General features: G+C 40.9%; 1 protein-coding gene across 1 annotated transcript in view; it reads right to left on the minus strand.

The window, feature by feature from the left end:
- The window catches only part of ITGA9 (integrin subunit alpha 9), a 203748-nt gene that overhangs the window by 138101 nt on the left and 47632 nt on the right, over positions 1–18015 (minus strand). The window contains exon 15 of the mRNA XM_071561537.1: positions 14754–14914. Within this exon, the coding sequence (XP_071417638.1) occupies positions 14754–14914 (161 nt within the window). The remainder of the gene's footprint in view (positions 1–14753; positions 14915–18015) is intronic.

Here is an 18015-nt window from a genome sequence, read left to right on the forward strand (position 1 = left end):
AGGAAGGATCCACGCAAGAGCTGCAGCCATTTCTCACTCCCTTCTGCCTCAAATTACCCAGCAGCAATTCTCAAGCAAAGAGGGCAAGAGCAGTCCTGACAGACTATCATGTCCAAAGGGTAAAGGCCTGTTCCTAAACATGCTTTTCTTCATGACTAGTACTGTTAAAGTTCGTGTCTTATTAGGGACTTTTACAGACTACTATAATACACCATTACTGTTTCTCCTTTCCTAGAGAAGATGCTTCATAAACTTCCTTCAAAACAGGCTTTTTCAAACAAATTTTCATTTGGGGTGATTTCATTAAATATACATTACACATTACATATGTGTATACAGTAATACACATACAAAAATAACAGAACTCAGCATCATTCCTTTTCTTCATATGAACAACACTGCTGCAAAGTAAGAGAATAGGAGGACAGCAGAAGACATATGTACAAGTGACTGGAGCTTATTCCAGCTCATTACTCAGAAATGCATGGTGTGTATAAAATGAAGGATAAGCTGAAAGTGTATTCTAAGAAGGTCAAAATATTAGTAAATTAGTGGCAATAATGCTAAAGAAATAGAGATTTGAAGTAGAAATAGAGATTTGTTTGTATAGACACTTCATGACCCAAAGTCCTTTCCCAAGGAAGTGAAATGAACTTGCATATTTTGGGTTAAAATCAATCTGTCCAGTGCAGCAATCTCAAGAGTCAAGACTTTCATCATCTATGTTTACTGTATACATGAGATAATAATTTGCAGCCCACAGCTTGACACAGTCCTGTATTTCATACCCATATTCCACAGTCTGCATCCACAACAGTAAGTCCTTGGAACACATGAAAAGGAAAAACTTTTCTGAGGGTGGAGAACAGAACAATAGTGAGGACAAAGCTGAATAAGAATATTCTATCTGTTCAACATTGCAAGTGGTACACAAATGAGCAAGACCTGATCATAACTCTCTTTAACTGAATTATTAGCAACTAAATAACTACCCTGGAAACGAGCACACTCACCTGAAACACTGCAACCTGTGGTTACTGACACAGTTTGATAATTATCAGCTGACAAAAAGGTTTTGAAAGAGAAGTAGCATTTTGCAATAGTGGTGGGCTAAATTCATCTGCCAGAGCCTGGAGTCAGCTGAAGGCCCAGCACAGCCCAGTGAACCGGCTCCTAGGTAGAACGTGACTCTGGCAAAATGCCTCTTGGCAATCTAAGCTACCCTATGTGCCATGTTCTCCAAGCATCATAAATCAAGGTCCTTTTGGATAATTCTGAGCTGTTGGCAAACTGTTCCACAACACTTTTGTCTCACAGCCTACACCTGTCATCCATCCTGGCACTGGAGGAATATATTCAGCAGAGTAGTAGTGGGAAAACCAACACACTAAACAATACCTGTTTTGTTGTGACTGTCCCCAAGTATCATTCTATCCTATTTAGTCACGAGTCCTTTGCAAAATACTTTACAAAGCATAAGTAGCTGGTTGACTAGATTTCCCTCTAGCACACAAGTAACACAGATAAGAAGTGGAAAAAAAATGAAGCAGTGAAAGAAGAGCAAGGAAGATGAGAGAAATAGGACAATTAGAAACTCATCATTAGATTAATTTAAACAGTTCTAGCACCTTGACATTAGAAGCATATGATACATACATATATATATACACACCACTGATGCTCTTCATTTCTTTCTCACACCTATTTATTTCATTTCCTGCTTCTCAGCCACCTGCAGAATACTGCTCTGTTCAGATGGCAAAGACTACAACTATACCAGAAATACAGCACATATACAAAGTTTTACATAAGCCTTTGCAAGTTTTGGATTTTTCTTTTTCTCAGTAAGATATGAATAATCTCCAACTTTTTTTTCTGGTTCTGACTAGAATTAGTAGGATGACAGTACATACAATGCATCTACTATAGGCAAGCCAGAACTGGGAAAATGTAAGAGAGGAAAACCTTTCATGCAATGTCCAGCCTAAATTTTGCTTTCTTCAAAGATATAGCTTATAGATTTTTGGGATTATATTGGGGATGTCTATTTTAAGACCAGTCACTAAAGAGACAAAGAGGTCGTAGGAAACATTATCATGAAAAGCTGATGAGTTGTTTTACTTAATAATCCCACAGATTTTAGATGAAGTCAAAGAGGAATCGTGGTGGTTTCCGTGTCTGGCATATGTGGGAACAGCGGCTCCCAAACAGTAATGGTAGTCAGAAAAGCAATAGTAAGAGATTGACAGAACCTTATTAGGCAGCATTTTACCTTTATTGTCTTTCTAACATCTTTGAGGCTGAAAATGTAAAAATTGCTGCAATAAACAATTAGGGACAGGCATAAGGCTTAGAAGAGTAAGTGACTAACAGCAATAGCTGGTAGGTATTAAGTATAAAACTGGCTGTCCACCAAGCAGTTCTCCACAGCCACACTCAGGAGCATTCCTTTCAGGATAAAAGAGACAGCATTTACACCAAAAGTAAGATATATACAGATTAGGAATGTTAGGTTTTCAGATAGCCCTTGATAGGCAGAAGGGGGAACACAGCAGAAGCCCTGCAAAGACATTCTGCTTGTTCCCTGAAGCAAGCAACCTTGTGTTGAACCCTTCAGCCTCCATCCAACACAGGACAATAGATCATTTTGTTACAGAAGGAGAGGAAGGGGAGAGAGAGATAATGTCAAAAAAGACCAACAAGAACAATGCAGGGCAAAATTAAGACTCCAGAATAGTAATGAAAGAAAAAAAATAACCATCACAAATATTTACATTTCTTATTTAAAGGTTAAAAATAAATTGTGGGATTTGTCCAAGTTCTTTGAAGGATAAATTAAAACCAGTGTCACAGCACAGACATATGCAGTGTCTCCATTTCAGGGATGCATTTGCCAGAACTGACTGCACATGTGTTGGTCAGGCAGAGACACTGACAGCACAACCTGTCCCACTGCATTTACCAGGAATGGAGATACCAGCAGCAGAAGCGCCATCCCAACTAGCCTAAACACTCATCCATTCCCCCACGCCAGGAACACTGAGTGGGTTCAGGACAGGCTTTGAAAGTACTTTTGCACATGAGTCAGGGACGCTCTGGTCTCCAGGTGAGGTCCTCACCCCTTGCTGAAGCATGGGATAGTTTTTGCCACTGATTTCTATTGCCAAGACTGGGTTGTAGGTTTTGTGTTGTCTCAGCACAGACTGCAGACCAGGCTCCCAAACCTGGCTGCGCTCCAAGGCTCAGCTTAAGGTTTTTGCTGCTGCAATTTGAGAGTGTACGGGGGCAGCTTTCATGGAACCAATCACATGGGGAACACCATGGAAACCACCTCCTCCAGCTGCCTTCCTGCAATCAGGCAGTGGATGGGGTGAACCCTCACTGACATCTCCAAAGCACAGGGAGCTTGTGGGTTGCCAGTTACAGTTGGAGGGCTCAAGCCTCCCACTCACCATGAATTGCAGAGCTCATGAATGGGGCAAACCAGCAGCCCTTCCTGAGCAAGAGGTTTCTATGGTGGGAGATCATGCACCACAAATGGGAACTGAACTCACGGGGGTAATATTTTCTCATACAAAATTAGATTTGTGACCATATGAATTTGTCAGGCTTTACGCTTTACCAGGACACAAAACAATTGTTTCTCCCAGTGGCACATAACCAAAAGGGTGATTCAAAACCATTCAGTGATCTGCTTAATGATTTAAAAATAGTTTATAGTTATTACACTTCAAAAAACCACCTCTTTACTCTGAATACATAAAATCCTTACATGGAAACAACACCAAGAAGGGTTCCTTTTTTACAGTGTTTCACTCTGAACTTTGTACCTAGAAGACATAGAACTTGTGGAACAAAAAATCAAAGTTTACAGGTTATGCCACTCCAACTCTGTTGCTGCTTCTGCACTTGCAGAAACACTTGGTACACTATTTATTAATATTATTATTATTATTATTATTATTATTGTGGGACTGAAAACTTCAAGATTTCCTAAAAACCTTCCGGGCATCTTACTTTTCAGGAGTACATTTAGTGCAGGCAGCTAGGTGTGCAGCTGCAATGCAAGCTGCAGGTTGTGCCCTGGGTGGGGGAAAATGGCTGAAATCCCAGGCAAGAGGCCATGAACTGGCAGCATTCCTTAGTTAGGACCCTTTGTGGTGCTGGCCATGGAAGGGCATCTGTAGAACCCAAAGGAAAAGGCCCCAGACTAAATATCACTGAGGGACCATAACACACATGTGTAAGGGGTGTGAAACGTAAGCATATGAGGAACAGGTGCATAGACTGTGAGAGTATAAAAGCCCAGGGATTTCTTTGTTCATGGTCCCACCCTGGAGACACACAGCTTGAGCTGTTACCCTGTTGCTGCACCATGACTAAATTACTTAAAGGAACCAGACAACTGAGACTCTGCTGTGGGAAACCTTTGGCTGAGCTCATGAGGGGAAACTGTCTGACAGTGAGAGTGGGGTGTGTGGGGAGTGAAGCAGGGCACCCACCAGGGCACTGACAGCCTGGAGTGGTGGGACTGTGACTGACAGAGTGGCTCCTGCATGATCACACAAAAAACTCTTCTTAACATGACCAAGTTTCTGGTTTTTCAATTTTAGCAGCCTTTCTAGCTCACTGAATAACATCACAACAGTTAAATCTGCATGCCAAGTGATACAGCTTAGTATCTTAGCTTAGTATCCTACAAGGAAGGGATTTTAAAGCCTTTTCATCAGATCATTATCCACTTTGACTTCACTAAAACTGCTTTTTCATGGCTAGTGGTACATTTCACTTGCTGCTTTCTGTATTCTAGCAGGTCAAAAAGATGTGAAAGAAGGTATACATTTATAAGACAACCTGTTTCAACCTACATTTTTTTCTTCTCACCAAAGTTATTAATGCCAGTTCCCTTACAGTGAATCCTACCAAATGAGCAGCTGCACATCTGCTAATAGGATGAAAATTACCAAGTCATAACAAGTTTAACCAGTTGTATTTTTAACTTATTTGTCGTCTCAGGAAGTCTTAAGTGATGCAATGTGTGTGCCAACAGAAGGAAGTAGTAAATTTACTCTCACATTACATTGCGTGAGACTTAGCATTAACTTTTCACATTTCAGTTTAACACCAGACCTGGGTCTTCTCCCAGGACAAAAATTCCCCACAAAACAATCTAAAACATTGCAGGATTCTCTCTCTTTTCATTATGTTTTGTTATTACAGTCAGGCTATCACCCAGTACTAGCCTGATGGTATTAAGCATGGTCAGATATTATGGAGTAAAATATATTCAGGGCCTTAAAGCCAACTCATAAATAGAGATTAAAAAATAACTAGAACAACAAGATGGAAATAAACCAGCTTGTGTCAAAAGCACACAAAAACAATTCATTATTACATAATTTTCAGTTTTTAACAGGGAAGATACATGCTCACAAGTAATTTCAAGGACTTAATTTACACGAAACTGCTTGTGTTACATATGAGAACTCATGAACAACACCATGTGCAACTTAGGTAGAAAAAATGGTCAATAACTTGACAATAAAGGAAAACTAGAAAATCCTCTAGTGAAATTTTCTTGGAAACACTGAAGTTGCTACATTATGTTTTTGGTGCAATTTGATCAGAGAAATCTCTTTTGTGCTGTAACACTGAGCTTTTGCTTATGAATCAATCAGTTAATTAATTAAGTTCTATGAGGCCTATACAATATCCCTGTCTGAGGACAGTTCTTTTGAAGCTGTGTAAGTCACAAGCAGCAACACAAATGTTAACACAAGATGAAAACAAATGGCACATTACACTGACCCAGTCAGAGGATACCAACAAATGCAACAAACCCTCAAAAGCAGATAGCACATATTCCTAAAATTTGACTACTTCACTGCTTTAAGGAGAGCTTTCATAAGTAAGCTTTTTTTCAAAGATGATAATTTTTTCCAAGCCAAAGTGACCCCTGAAAGCAAGCACAGTGGTCACTTTGTAACACAAACATTTGATGGGAGAAAAGGCCATTGCAAAATCACAACACGCTGAAGTCAAGAAGCACAATCTTATCTGACTAATGCATCTAACCTGTAAGAATATCTTGTCTAAAGGCAGGAAACAAGCTTAAGCATCTGACATCAGGCCAAAGATAATGTGGGCAAGGGGAAAATAATTCAAACTCCCAGATAACTATCTAGTTCAAATCTCCAGAGAACAGAGAGTGTAAGACAGTGCAGAATACTAAACATTTCCTAAAGTAACTGGTACTCCAGGACAGGTCCCAGAACTCTGTAAGGGGAATTGACAACCAAAAACATGCAACAAGCTACAAGCTGATGACCACGGATTTAACTTTTGATCACCAGCACAACATAACTACCCCGCAGCATACGTAAGTGCTGGTGGGTATGTGGGAGTGAGAGTAACAGGACAGAGTATGTACCTTTCCTCAGTTGTTTCTGGACATCAGAAGGTCAAGATTAATTCACTTCCACGTTTGACATTATGTATCAGCTTGTGAGAGAAAGGGAGAAAAGATATTTTCTGCCAAAAAAGCTTTATGCCTGTAAGCTATTGTTCCCACATTTCCTCAAATATATTGACAGGCACTTCTGCAAGGAATTAGGGCACTGGACTGGCATTGTTGCTACACAAACCAAAAACAGCATCTGTAAGAGTCTCCCAGGAGGCTCTGTTCTGATTAGGGGAAGGTTATAGGTTTGGAACATACTGAGAAGCCATAGCCAGCAAAATTAATTGCTTAGTCCTTAGCCTAGAGTTTTCTATTGAAAGTTGCTTCCAGTGTTTCCTGATGAAATGCCCTGCTCATTCTTTCCTAAGGGTAGCAAAAGGAAATGGTAATCATTTTAGGCGCTTCCCAACTTGGACAGGATAAGCCAACAGTGAGCACGTGTGTGTGAGATTAACACACACCCGTGTTCTTCCCTGTGTTCTAAATAGGAAAACCACTAACACAAACAAGCTGGTCCCTATTACAATTTTCTGCAGCAATACTCTAACATTAAAAGTACTCTCCTTAAATGTAAATTTGTCCCAAAGAAGTACTAGTAAACTTAACCAGCAAACTTTTGCCACCATATGTTTAGTTTATATTACTCTCTACAAATACCATGTTAGAAAGTTTCAAAAATAGTAGTGTTGCCTTCTTTGCTTTTCTTTCCACCTGAGAAAACAAACACTTTGGTTAACCAACAGTGCCAGAGAAAGCAAAATATTCCTATCCATCATTACCCACCCTTTGGAATGATTTTTCCTAGCACAAAGTGCTACACCTCTTTTATCTCTGTTTGGCCATTCACTTCCTGAAAGTGCCATCCCTGGGAAATGCAATTACTTCTTTCAGACAAAAGCCCCATGGGCTGCCTCTCAAAAGTGTGGACTCTGATATTAAAAGAATCATAGGAAGGCTTGGGCTGGAAGGGACCTTAAAAGATAATCTAATTCCAACCACCCATCCCCTCCAGACAGGGACACCTTACATAAGTCCAGGTTGCTCAAAGCCCCATTCAACCTAGCCTTGAATACTTCCAGGGATGGGACACTCCCAACTTCTCGGGGCAACCTATGCCAGTGCCTCACCACCCTGTGAGTAAAGATCTTCCTAACCTCTAATCTAATCCCACTGTCTTTTAGTTTAAAACAGCTCCTCTTTGTCGTATCACTATCTGCCTACACAACAAGTCACTTCCCTCTTTTTTATAAGCCTTCATTACTGGGAGGTTGCTATAAGGTCTTCCTGGAGCCCCTTCATCTCCAGGCTGAACAGCCACATCTCTCAGCCTGTCTTTATAGGAGATGTGCTCCAACCCTCTGCTCAACGTCCTCATCAAAAGCTTTGTGCTCTGTACAGACCTGATTCTGCCCCTCCTGAGTCTCCAAAAGGTTTTATCTGCAAATGAAATCTCTTTTTGAGAAACTACAGTATCAGACAAAAATACACCAGTGGACAGAACAGCACAGACAGGCATATTATGCCTGTGACGGAATACATAAGAGCAGCAGTGAAGTGTCATGGTACATGCAGTAAAAAAAGTAATTGTCAACTCTGTCAAAACTTAAGAAATAGGCATTTTTGAGAGACTCTGTTTGAAAAATAAATCTTATTTCTTTGCCATTACAGAATATATTACCAGGACAAATTTATCAAGGGGCTCAAGATTAAAGATTTGCATCCCTTTAGGGTTTAGCAGGAACACTACAGTTTAAGAACGACAGGCAAAGCAGAACTAATAAGCCACTGTGCTGTATGTCTATTGACTGAGCCTCGTTTAAAATGCTATTTATTTCATTTAGGGAACAGAAAATCTATGCTTTGATTCATAAATGTGATTAAATTCATAAATGTGATTAACTAGGCACTTTGTCTGACAGCTGCTCCAGCACAGCAACCAAATTTCTGCCTGGGCCATGAACAACATATGTGGCCTTTTTCATACATTCTGGCAAAGGTTAAAGAGCAACACTGAACTTCAATAAAATCAGTTACCTTGCTAAAACTTGAAATGTGAAAGGGATTTTTTTTGTTTCACTGTTTTTATAATGGACAAGCTCCACACAGAGCAGATAGTCACTCACCTAATTACATCATCTAACAATGTGAGAAGAGGGGGGCGGGGGGAAAGTAATTTCTTTAAAAACCTGGAAAGATGGGCAGGTGAGAACTTCTGGACAAAGCCTCATCCTTCAGCTCAGAGCTGAAAACCACTCAGGGTCCCCAGAACATAAGAGCCTTTGGTCTACTACACCTCTCTATAGGGGAAGCCCCCTACACCGAGCTGGGTGTGGACTGACAGTCAGAAGAGCTCCGGCACAGCAGACATCAGAAGGCTTGATCAGAAGGCTCACATCTTAAGGAGTTTATTCAAGATAGGTTAACAGACAATTCTCATAGCTCATAGTAGAAGAAGTTAGTTCCTATTATATCAGTAGATCTAGATCTGACTCACTCTCACATCCTGGTAAATCTCTCTCTCACGCAGTAATGTCCACACCTTTGAAGCACTCTCATATCCAACATGCCAACACATAATTGGTTAACCAATTCACCTTGCTTACACCACAGCCTCTCATTGGTCACAAGCCACCACACATACTCCAGGTAGCTCTGTTCTCTTTAAGGTAGAAGTCCAAACAGCTTTCCTTAAGGAATGCACTCAAACTCACCCCCACACCCCTCTAGCTGCACTGTCCAGTAAAGAGCTTTCATACAGTTCATAGCACAACATCTGATACAACTTGCACAACCAGCCCTTACAGATCTCACTGCTCTTAAGTACTTGCAGTATGCATGGGTCCCTCTTGAAAGGAGGCATATTTGGCAGCTTCATTTTGATCACTTCATTTTGGCAGCTTCATTTTGCAGGATAGTTTTGAACTTGAGTATAAGCTCACCCCTGAAAGACAATTCTACTTGTTCTTGGTAAACCTTGCATAAACCTTTGAAAAAGCCAAAGACAACTCCATGGTCGTTAACAGTATTTAAATCTTGACACAGTTAATGCTTAGCTCAAAAATGTCACTGACTCCTAATACTCTTTCTGGTATGTCTAAATCCCTGTACTTAAGAGGCGATGAAAAGAATTATGCAGCTAACCACTGCTCTTTCCTTGCCCATATGAGCTACACAGGAAAAAATGCAGCTTCTCTTCTCCCTGGCTTATTTTTCAAGGTGAGACATCAGTTCTACTCAGTGCCAGACAAAGTATCCAAAAATGAGATGGTTGATCGCTTTACGGAATAAGGCAGCAGAAAACACTAATTATTTAATTTTATTTGTATTTATTAAAACACCTTTATTTTGCTCTGCTGGAAGGTAGGCAACCTGTGCTAATAGATTATGAGCAGACTTTGTACAGTTTTGGAAAAGAGAACTGTTCTGGAAAGCATGCTTCTTGTAAATCACCCCCTGCCTGTGCTTTATGATCACCCCACCTATCCCACAGCCTTTTATGCTATGACTGCATCTGGCTGACGGTTCCTCCAGTTGGCTCTGCAAAAAGGGTAAGAAAACGTTTTGTAAAATACAAAAAAAAGGAACAAAACCAAAGATATCAACTCTGCTCTTGGTCTTAGTGCTGAATCCCACTGTAGTCATCATTCCTGGTAAAACTACACAGCAGCTTTCATGTTGCAGCAATGACAAAGTTCCTGCTGCAGGCTGGAAAAGGTCAACATTCCCTTTCTCTGGCAAGTGGGCCAAAGCCTGTGAAATTCTAGACAATCATGACAAAGTTTTCATAGCTGTTGCTACTGGAAAAGCAGTCTCTGCTTCAAGTGTTATCTCTAGCCTGTACCACAACCAGCCAAACCTGCACACAGGGAAGTTAATACACAGCCAGACAACTCTCAGAAGAAAGTGCACCTTGGAAAAATGATCAAGGTGATACTACCCCTACATCCCACGTGACTGAGACTGAATGCTTTGGTACCTAGACTCTAGAAAAAAGCCAGATTACTATGAATTAAGAAAAACTTCAATACATGCATCCCTCTCACATGAGATCAAACAGCTACAGAGAAATAAAAATGACCACCAACAGTGACAAAAACTGGTGAGCAGAAAAGATGAAGTTTGTGTGTGATCAGGAGCCCAGAGTGTCTTCAGAGGTGACAGTGATGCATGGCAAAGGCCAGAAATGTACTTATAAAAATGCAAATTTGCAATAGAACTCAGCAATAACAAAGCACAGCTGTGCAATTTCTGTTGAAAAGGCAGTATTTTATTCCAAACCTGCCTGCACAAACACAGCATGAGCTACTCACCTACCTGTCTTTATGAAAAGCCACTCCCTTGTTACTTCTGAGCCCCATCCTTCCCATGAGCTGGACCCATTAAGAGTGTACACGATGAGTACATGAAACTGCTTAAAATAACCACAGAGTCACTAAGATAAAGATCTCTGGATAATATAAATGCTCTGTCTAGTTTATTGATGTGCCAGGACTGCTGATGGTGTTGCAGCTATCACAGCACTTGCACACAGACAGCCCAGCTGGCTGGCCCACAGTGGTAAGAAACCAGACAGCGTTTTTTTAATAAGTGAAGGAATTCTAAAAGGGGCTTTCACCATCATCACCACTACACCTTTGTGATAAATCAAGGAAGATACTTTTGACCCTGCATGAATCTGTAGGCACAATGTGCTTTGGCATCTGTATCAAATTCTCTTGTTCTCTCCACAGTTAAGTCTATACTAAATATTAGGGGAGCCCACTAAGCAGGAAACAACCAGGGCAGTTATTGGAAAAGGGAAACAAATTCCTCAGAGTCACTGCTTAATCACAGCACTTCTTAAACACATAGTTCACATCTGCTGATCATCATCAAACAAGTGCAGTTCCCAAGAGAAAACTCTACATTTGAGTTGCAGGTCCAGATATTAAGAAGACATAAAGCCTCAAAACTCATTTGTTTTCTTAATATCCTCTGATTCTATTCCATTCTGCAACTTCTGCTTCTTTTCCTCTTAGTAAATTTCTTTTTTTCACGTTTTTTGTTTGTCATCATTATACCAAAAAAACCAAATCCCTTTACCAAAACAAAAAGCTAATCAGATTTAACTTTGCTTCCTTTTACTCCAGCAAAATTGACAGACACTTGCCACACAATGTATTTATCTGCTGTTAGTAGTTTTGTCACCATCAAAGGAGGGGAGATCTGTAGTGTCAGCACCATTGTCCCCAGAGAGCTGGAAGAGGAACAGCAGTGAAACACCTCCCAGGAGACAGGAGGGATCAGTTGTGCACTGACACGAAAAAGCCAGTGATGCTCCTGCACTTCTCAACTAACAGCCATTTCCTACTGAATGTATCAGTCAAACCTTTAAAAGTTGTTTAAATTAAAGCAAATGTGGCTTTTGGAAATGACTCCCAAAGCTCTGTGAGTAATGGTACAACTATCTACATATACTAAAGAATTAAACTTTCTTAACTAGAAATCATCGAAAAAGTTCCAGTGAAGACAAGCAATTAAAAAAAAAAGTATGAAAGAATCATAAAACTGTATCACTCCTTTACATCTTTATATCCACTACAAAACCAAATGCAACACATTTTGAAGGTTTAAAACCTTTCCATTTCATTCTCTGTTCTCAAACAGAAAAACATGTCTCCTCATGAACAACCATCATCCTAGCAACTTGACCTGTAATTTGGCAGCCTGCCTTGTACAAGATCAACCTCTGAGCTACATGTATCCCACAAACCTTCTGAGATCCACTTGGTTACACAGAAATACACACTTGAACAGTCAAATTCAGTAGCAGCAATAGGAACAGCAGCTCCTGTCCTGAGAGGGAATCACAAATAGGAAATGAGTCATGCTCAAAACATCAACACTTATCAACTGCAAAATGATTAAATGAGTATGCCTGCCAGTTTATTTGCAGACTGCAGCCCTTTTAGTGCTCAGTTTCACTGGCGTCTCTTGAGATCAAATATATCAAAGATCACAGAAAGCTTGTAGAGGTCTATTTATTCAATGACTTTCCTCAGTCCTTCTGGTTTGTGCCTCCAGTGTACTGGAACTACATGTTGGTGAGACAATGTCATCCAGCACAACCTGGCACAGGCTTGAGTTTACCTGACACAACACACAGAGCTCTGCTGTGTTCCATTTGGACTGGACACCTTGTGTACCCAGCAGGGTTTGCCCAGTTGGCATGTGAGGTCACACACAAGTCCAAACAGCTTCTCTATCCCTGATCACAGGCAGTCCAGAACTGACATCCTTATACCACATAAACCCATTCGTGACCAGTGACGCAAATAAACAATAATAAAGAGAACAGATCAAGAATGCAACTGCAAACTCAATTTGCCATGGAGGGAAAATTATCAGGTATACAGTAAATAAAAGGAAAAAGGAAAGCCAAAGTGAAATACTCTGTATATTTTAAGCCCACATCTTTAATCACCCGTTCCATCACAAATCTATGCAATTGAGGAGAATTCTGGTTGGAGTTTGTGCAGGGGTTTCTTTTTTGTTTTTCAGGGGGTTTGTTTTATCAGCTGTTACTAAAGGATAGAAGTGAAAGATCATGACCCCAATTCCACTCCTTCAGAGTGTGCAGGGCTTTCTTTGATGCTAATGTCATGTAGTCTTGTGGATCATATCACCTTTCCCATGAAAGCACAGGGATTAACTTTCTCCATTACTTTATATTCTCCCTTACCAGAACAAACAACATTTCCTGCTCTTCCAACAGTGAGTATTAGCTGCTTATATCACATAGAAGGCCAGTAGCCTTGTTTGTTAACCAGCTGTTTTGCTTTAAGCTGTTGGCATTTTAAACACATTTCAATGCTTCTCTTGCCTATAAAAAATCCAGTTTTCCATGAATTTTCCAGCAAAATAGTTTTTATCTTTGCATTCCCATAATCAGGTAAAAATGTCACAATGATTTAAACAGTTTTTCAGGCATATGTAGCTCTTTTCTACGTAGTATCCAAAAGTTACAAGAAGAGCTAGTGTGAAAGAAGTCATTATTGGGTTATTGGGTTAAGATAGGAAGCTACAAAGCTCCTTTTCATGTAAATTCAATACACTGAAGTCTAACCAGATGTGCACACTGGAGGAAGACCAGAATTAGTAAACTCAGAGATGTACTTTCTAAGTAGTGGTAATCTCTTATGTCTACATTTTCTTTAACAAGCTTTCCCACAGCAGAAAGCAAAGGCTGTTTCAGAAACAAAAACCATCAGAAACATCTAATCTCCCTGAGATCCACACAACAGGACAGCATTTCCTCCTTGGTCCCTTTATTTATTTTGTTTTCTCTCAACACCCATGCACTAAATGTTGATAAAGTCACAGGATTAATTTTATCTCCCATTCTCACAGTTTTAGGTACAAAGAAGCTTCCTGGAAAAGTTTATACATTCAGGAAATTCTGGATGTGCTGTATTCTCAAAACAAGACAGTGGCAAGTGATATCCATGGAATTCAGGTCACACTTACCTATGGGTATAAGCCCTTCATAAGGAGGGTATATAAGGGTTGGTGACACAGATTAGTGTTTGTGACACACAGGTGGTTTAAAAGACAAATGTCCATCCTATATAATCTTAAAATCCATTCTCTAAATTTTTAGCGTAGAAGAAAACTGTTGTGCTTATTTTGAAAACAAAATGGCAACTGGGTGACATTTCTTCAACAACAGCTGCCCAGTGAAGATAACTACAGTCTTAGTAAGCCCTAAGTGAAGAGTTTGCCACAGGAAAAACCAAACCTTTCTATGTCTCAGCAGGTCTAAAAAGCATTCTCTGGGTGAAATTAAGTTATTCCACTGCTATTTTTAAGCCCAGATGAAATTCACAGGGCTCCTCAAATCCAAAAGCTCAATTACTTCATTGCAGACCCCACGTTATTCTGCCATTCCCATGCAGATTGTCTCAGCTGCCCCTTGTGCAGTCAGACCTTACACAAAACTAAACACTAAACCTGCTGCTCCTACCAAAACCAGGCATTGCCTCCCTGAGTATAACACATGTAGGAACAAACCAAGGCCTGTTCAAATATAAATAAAATACATTTTCCGGCACCAGGTCCTGAAGGCCCAATATTGCTCAGACTGACAAATCACGCCAAGGAAGAAGTTCTGAACTTTCACCCCAAAAAGTTTCATCCACCTGTCAGGAAATAAAACATCTGAAGCCAAGCAGCACCACTTCAATTGGGTGAATAGTATTTTTAAAAGAGTGGAATTGCATTAAGGCAACACAAGGAAGGACAGGAATTAACTGACCTTGACATATGCTAGGTAATGCTCGCATTTTTCCTGCATATATGACAGCTGTAACTTGTCTGTGATCTGCCCTGCTGTCTCTCCAGAAGTCACAAAGTAAACTCTGGGTTGCTGGCTCTTTTCCTTCTTTGACACATCAGCAGTCAAGTTATAATTCAAACCTGTTTTAAAAAGGAAGAAGAAGAAAATAAAGGATGTCAGTGAACAATAGCTATTCTCCAGCCACTATCAATGGACCCTGTTGCCTCCGGGGCATGTGTGCTTAAAGAAAGGTCAACCCTTGCAGGCCCTCAATCAATCACTAAGTTTCCTGTGGCTACACAAAACCAGATCCAATTACTAATGTACTCCCACATTTTGTGTTGCTATTATTCTCACATTCCCAGCCCATCCTTCCCGCAGGAAATGATCTGTAAGAATACATCTAGATACGCACACTTAACACACACACTTAATACACACACAAAAAAAGCCCCCAATCCAAATAACCCACAAACCCCCCCAGCAGACGCTTAAACTATGTTGCTGACAGAAAAAGCAAAAGCATCACACAACAGCAGCAGCCTCAAGCTTTGCTTTCCTTCTAAACCAACATGGTCAACCATGATGTGGCGTTTCCTGACAATTGCTTTCTTTGATTTGCAGTTATCTCAGCATTTATACCTTGCCTAAATGCCCATGCCCCAGTGTCCTCTTAGATGTTACACATCCCTGGCAGTTTATAGAACACACATCCAAAGACTAATGAGCTGTTTGTCTATAAATCTAGTTTCCTGCTCTTCAACAGGACAGGCAAGCTTGACACAGTCACTTGGCTTGTGACTGGATGTATCCAGAAGAAAACTTACTTGCCACCTGAAGCACTGTGCTGGTTTTTGCTGGGATAGAGTTAATTTTCTTCACAGTAGTTAATAAGGGCTGTACTTTGGATTTGTGCTGCAAACAGTGTTGATAACACAGGGGTGTTTTAGTTATTGCTGGGCAGTGCTTTGCACGGTATCAAGCCTTTCTGTGCTTCTCACACAGCCTCACCAGTGAGTGGGCTTAGGGCTTCACAAAAAGCTGGGAGGGGACACTGCTGGGACACAAAGAGATGTTCCAATACCATATGGCATCATGTTCAGTATATCAAGCAGGGGACAGAAGGACAAGGGTGGGGATGTTTGGAGTGGCAGCGTTTGTCTTCCCAAGTAACTGCTGTGCTTTCCTGGAGATGGCTGTACCCCTGACTGCCCAAGGGAAGAGTGAATGAATTCCCTGTCCTTTGCTTGCATGCACAGCTTTTGCTCCACTAATTATCGAATCACAGAATATGCTGAGCTGGAAGGGACTCACAGGGATCATTGAGTCCAACTCCTGGCCCTGCACAGGCCCAACCCCAAGAGTCACACTGTGCTCCAGAGCATCATCCAAACACTCCTGAAGCTCTGCCAGCCTTGGTGCTGTGCCCACTGCCCTGGGGAGCCTTTCAGTGCCCACCACCCTCTTGGGAAAGAACCTTTTTCTAATATCCAACCTAAACCTGCCCTGACACAACTTCAGGCCATTCCCTGGGATCCTGTCACTAGTCACCACAGAGATCAGTGCCTGTCTCTCTTCCTCCCCTCACAAGAAAGTTGTAGACTGTTAAGGACTGGTGTAGATGATTAAATAAATTATCTTTATCTCAACCCCTGAATTTTCTCACTTTCACCCTTCTGATTGTCTCCTGCTGGTGGGGGAGTGAGTGGCTATATGGTGCTTAGTTGGCTACTGAGATTAAGCCACAAGTACTTGTCCAGTGATTGAATAATCCAAGTTGACTGCACCTTTCCTTTTGTTAAGGGCAACAACAGGAGCAATGAAACTGCAACAGAAGTGTGAACACTTCTTCTGCTGCTTTATACAGACAAGTCAAATACTGATTCTAAGGCCCTTTAATGTCTCACAGACCACAGTCTATTGATTTCCGCTGTTATCAATGCAGTAATAGGAATGCCATGAGATTGGCTCACTGTTAAAGGGCTTAATTTGTTGATAATCTTTGTAAAGGACAGACAGCACCAGTTTCTGTGTCAATTCATTACATATGTAGGGTCCTTGCCAAATTATTGCTTTGGCTTTTATTTCTGTTTTAAATCCTAAACAACTGATGTCAAATAAAATGCTTCCCATAATGTAAACTTTTTTTAAGCCAGGATTTTATAAACTATCAATCATTCCTGGATTGAGGTATACCATACCAAACTTCTGCAAGGGGTCTTTGCTGGGTTTTGCTGTGGTTTTGTGATGGAGTTTAGTTTCTTGGTTTGGTTTTTTTGGAATCAGTGAAAATCCTCATCACTCAGAATTAACACTGTTAGCAATTCTATCATCTCCAATCATTCCTCCACCAAAATGTCACTAATCTGAAGATTTTACTTCGTGATATTCTAAAACTTGGCACAAAAGTCTCTGTGAATACTCAGAACACAAAAAGTCAAACTAACTACACTTCATTTGCAGTGTGTTAAATTCTGATTAAAAGCTTAGGCATAGCAGCCAGAGACAAACCATAAGTAGTATGAAAACCCACAGCTGGAGAATCACCCTAACTACCATCACAGGCTCCACCTGAACTTTTTTTGGCTTGCTTTAGGCAGAATAACTTGCTTAGAAAGGTAATGCCTTGAAAGTATTTCAAACTCACAAGCTCACCACCATAAACTATTGCTAAAGTGGTGTTTACTCAGTCCCATCTAAACAGAAAGACAGGGTTTAGCTTGCTTAAAATCCTAGCAGTCTCTTCTTTTTTTTCAGATATGCATATCCCACACCGAAGCCCCACTGTGTCCCTTTTGATTTCAAGGGCCCTCATGCACACATGCCAAAATCTGCACCGATATCCCAAAATTAAAGACATGAAAACCTGTTAGCAAACCCAGACTTCACTAGACAGAGGCAAAAAGCCCCGTGGGCAGATGCAGCCTCTTCAAAGGAGGAGGGCCAGAGGAAAAAAGGAGTGCAGAGCTTGCAGGGGTGCCCCGGGAGGCTTGCAGTGTCTCCAGTGGGAGTGTGACATCAGTGACACCAAACAATTCCTCACCGCAGGCACAGAGACACATCCCAGCATGGCCTGTCCCCCTGAGCAAAGTGAACCCAGCTACCGTCTCTCCAAAATGGCAATGATGTTTCCAATCAGTAAAGTTCCCTGCCTTCCCTTTATTATGGCAACTTGTTTCTATGTTGTATCCAATGAAGTCATATCAGTGGAAAAACTGAAATATCATATTTCCCCCCCTCC

The sequence above is a fragment of the Pithys albifrons genome, chromosome 7, assembly GCF_047495875.1.
Source record: "Pithys albifrons albifrons isolate INPA30051 chromosome 7, PitAlb_v1, whole genome shotgun sequence".
Classification (NCBI taxonomy): domain Eukaryota; kingdom Metazoa; phylum Chordata; class Aves; order Passeriformes; family Thamnophilidae; genus Pithys; species Pithys albifrons.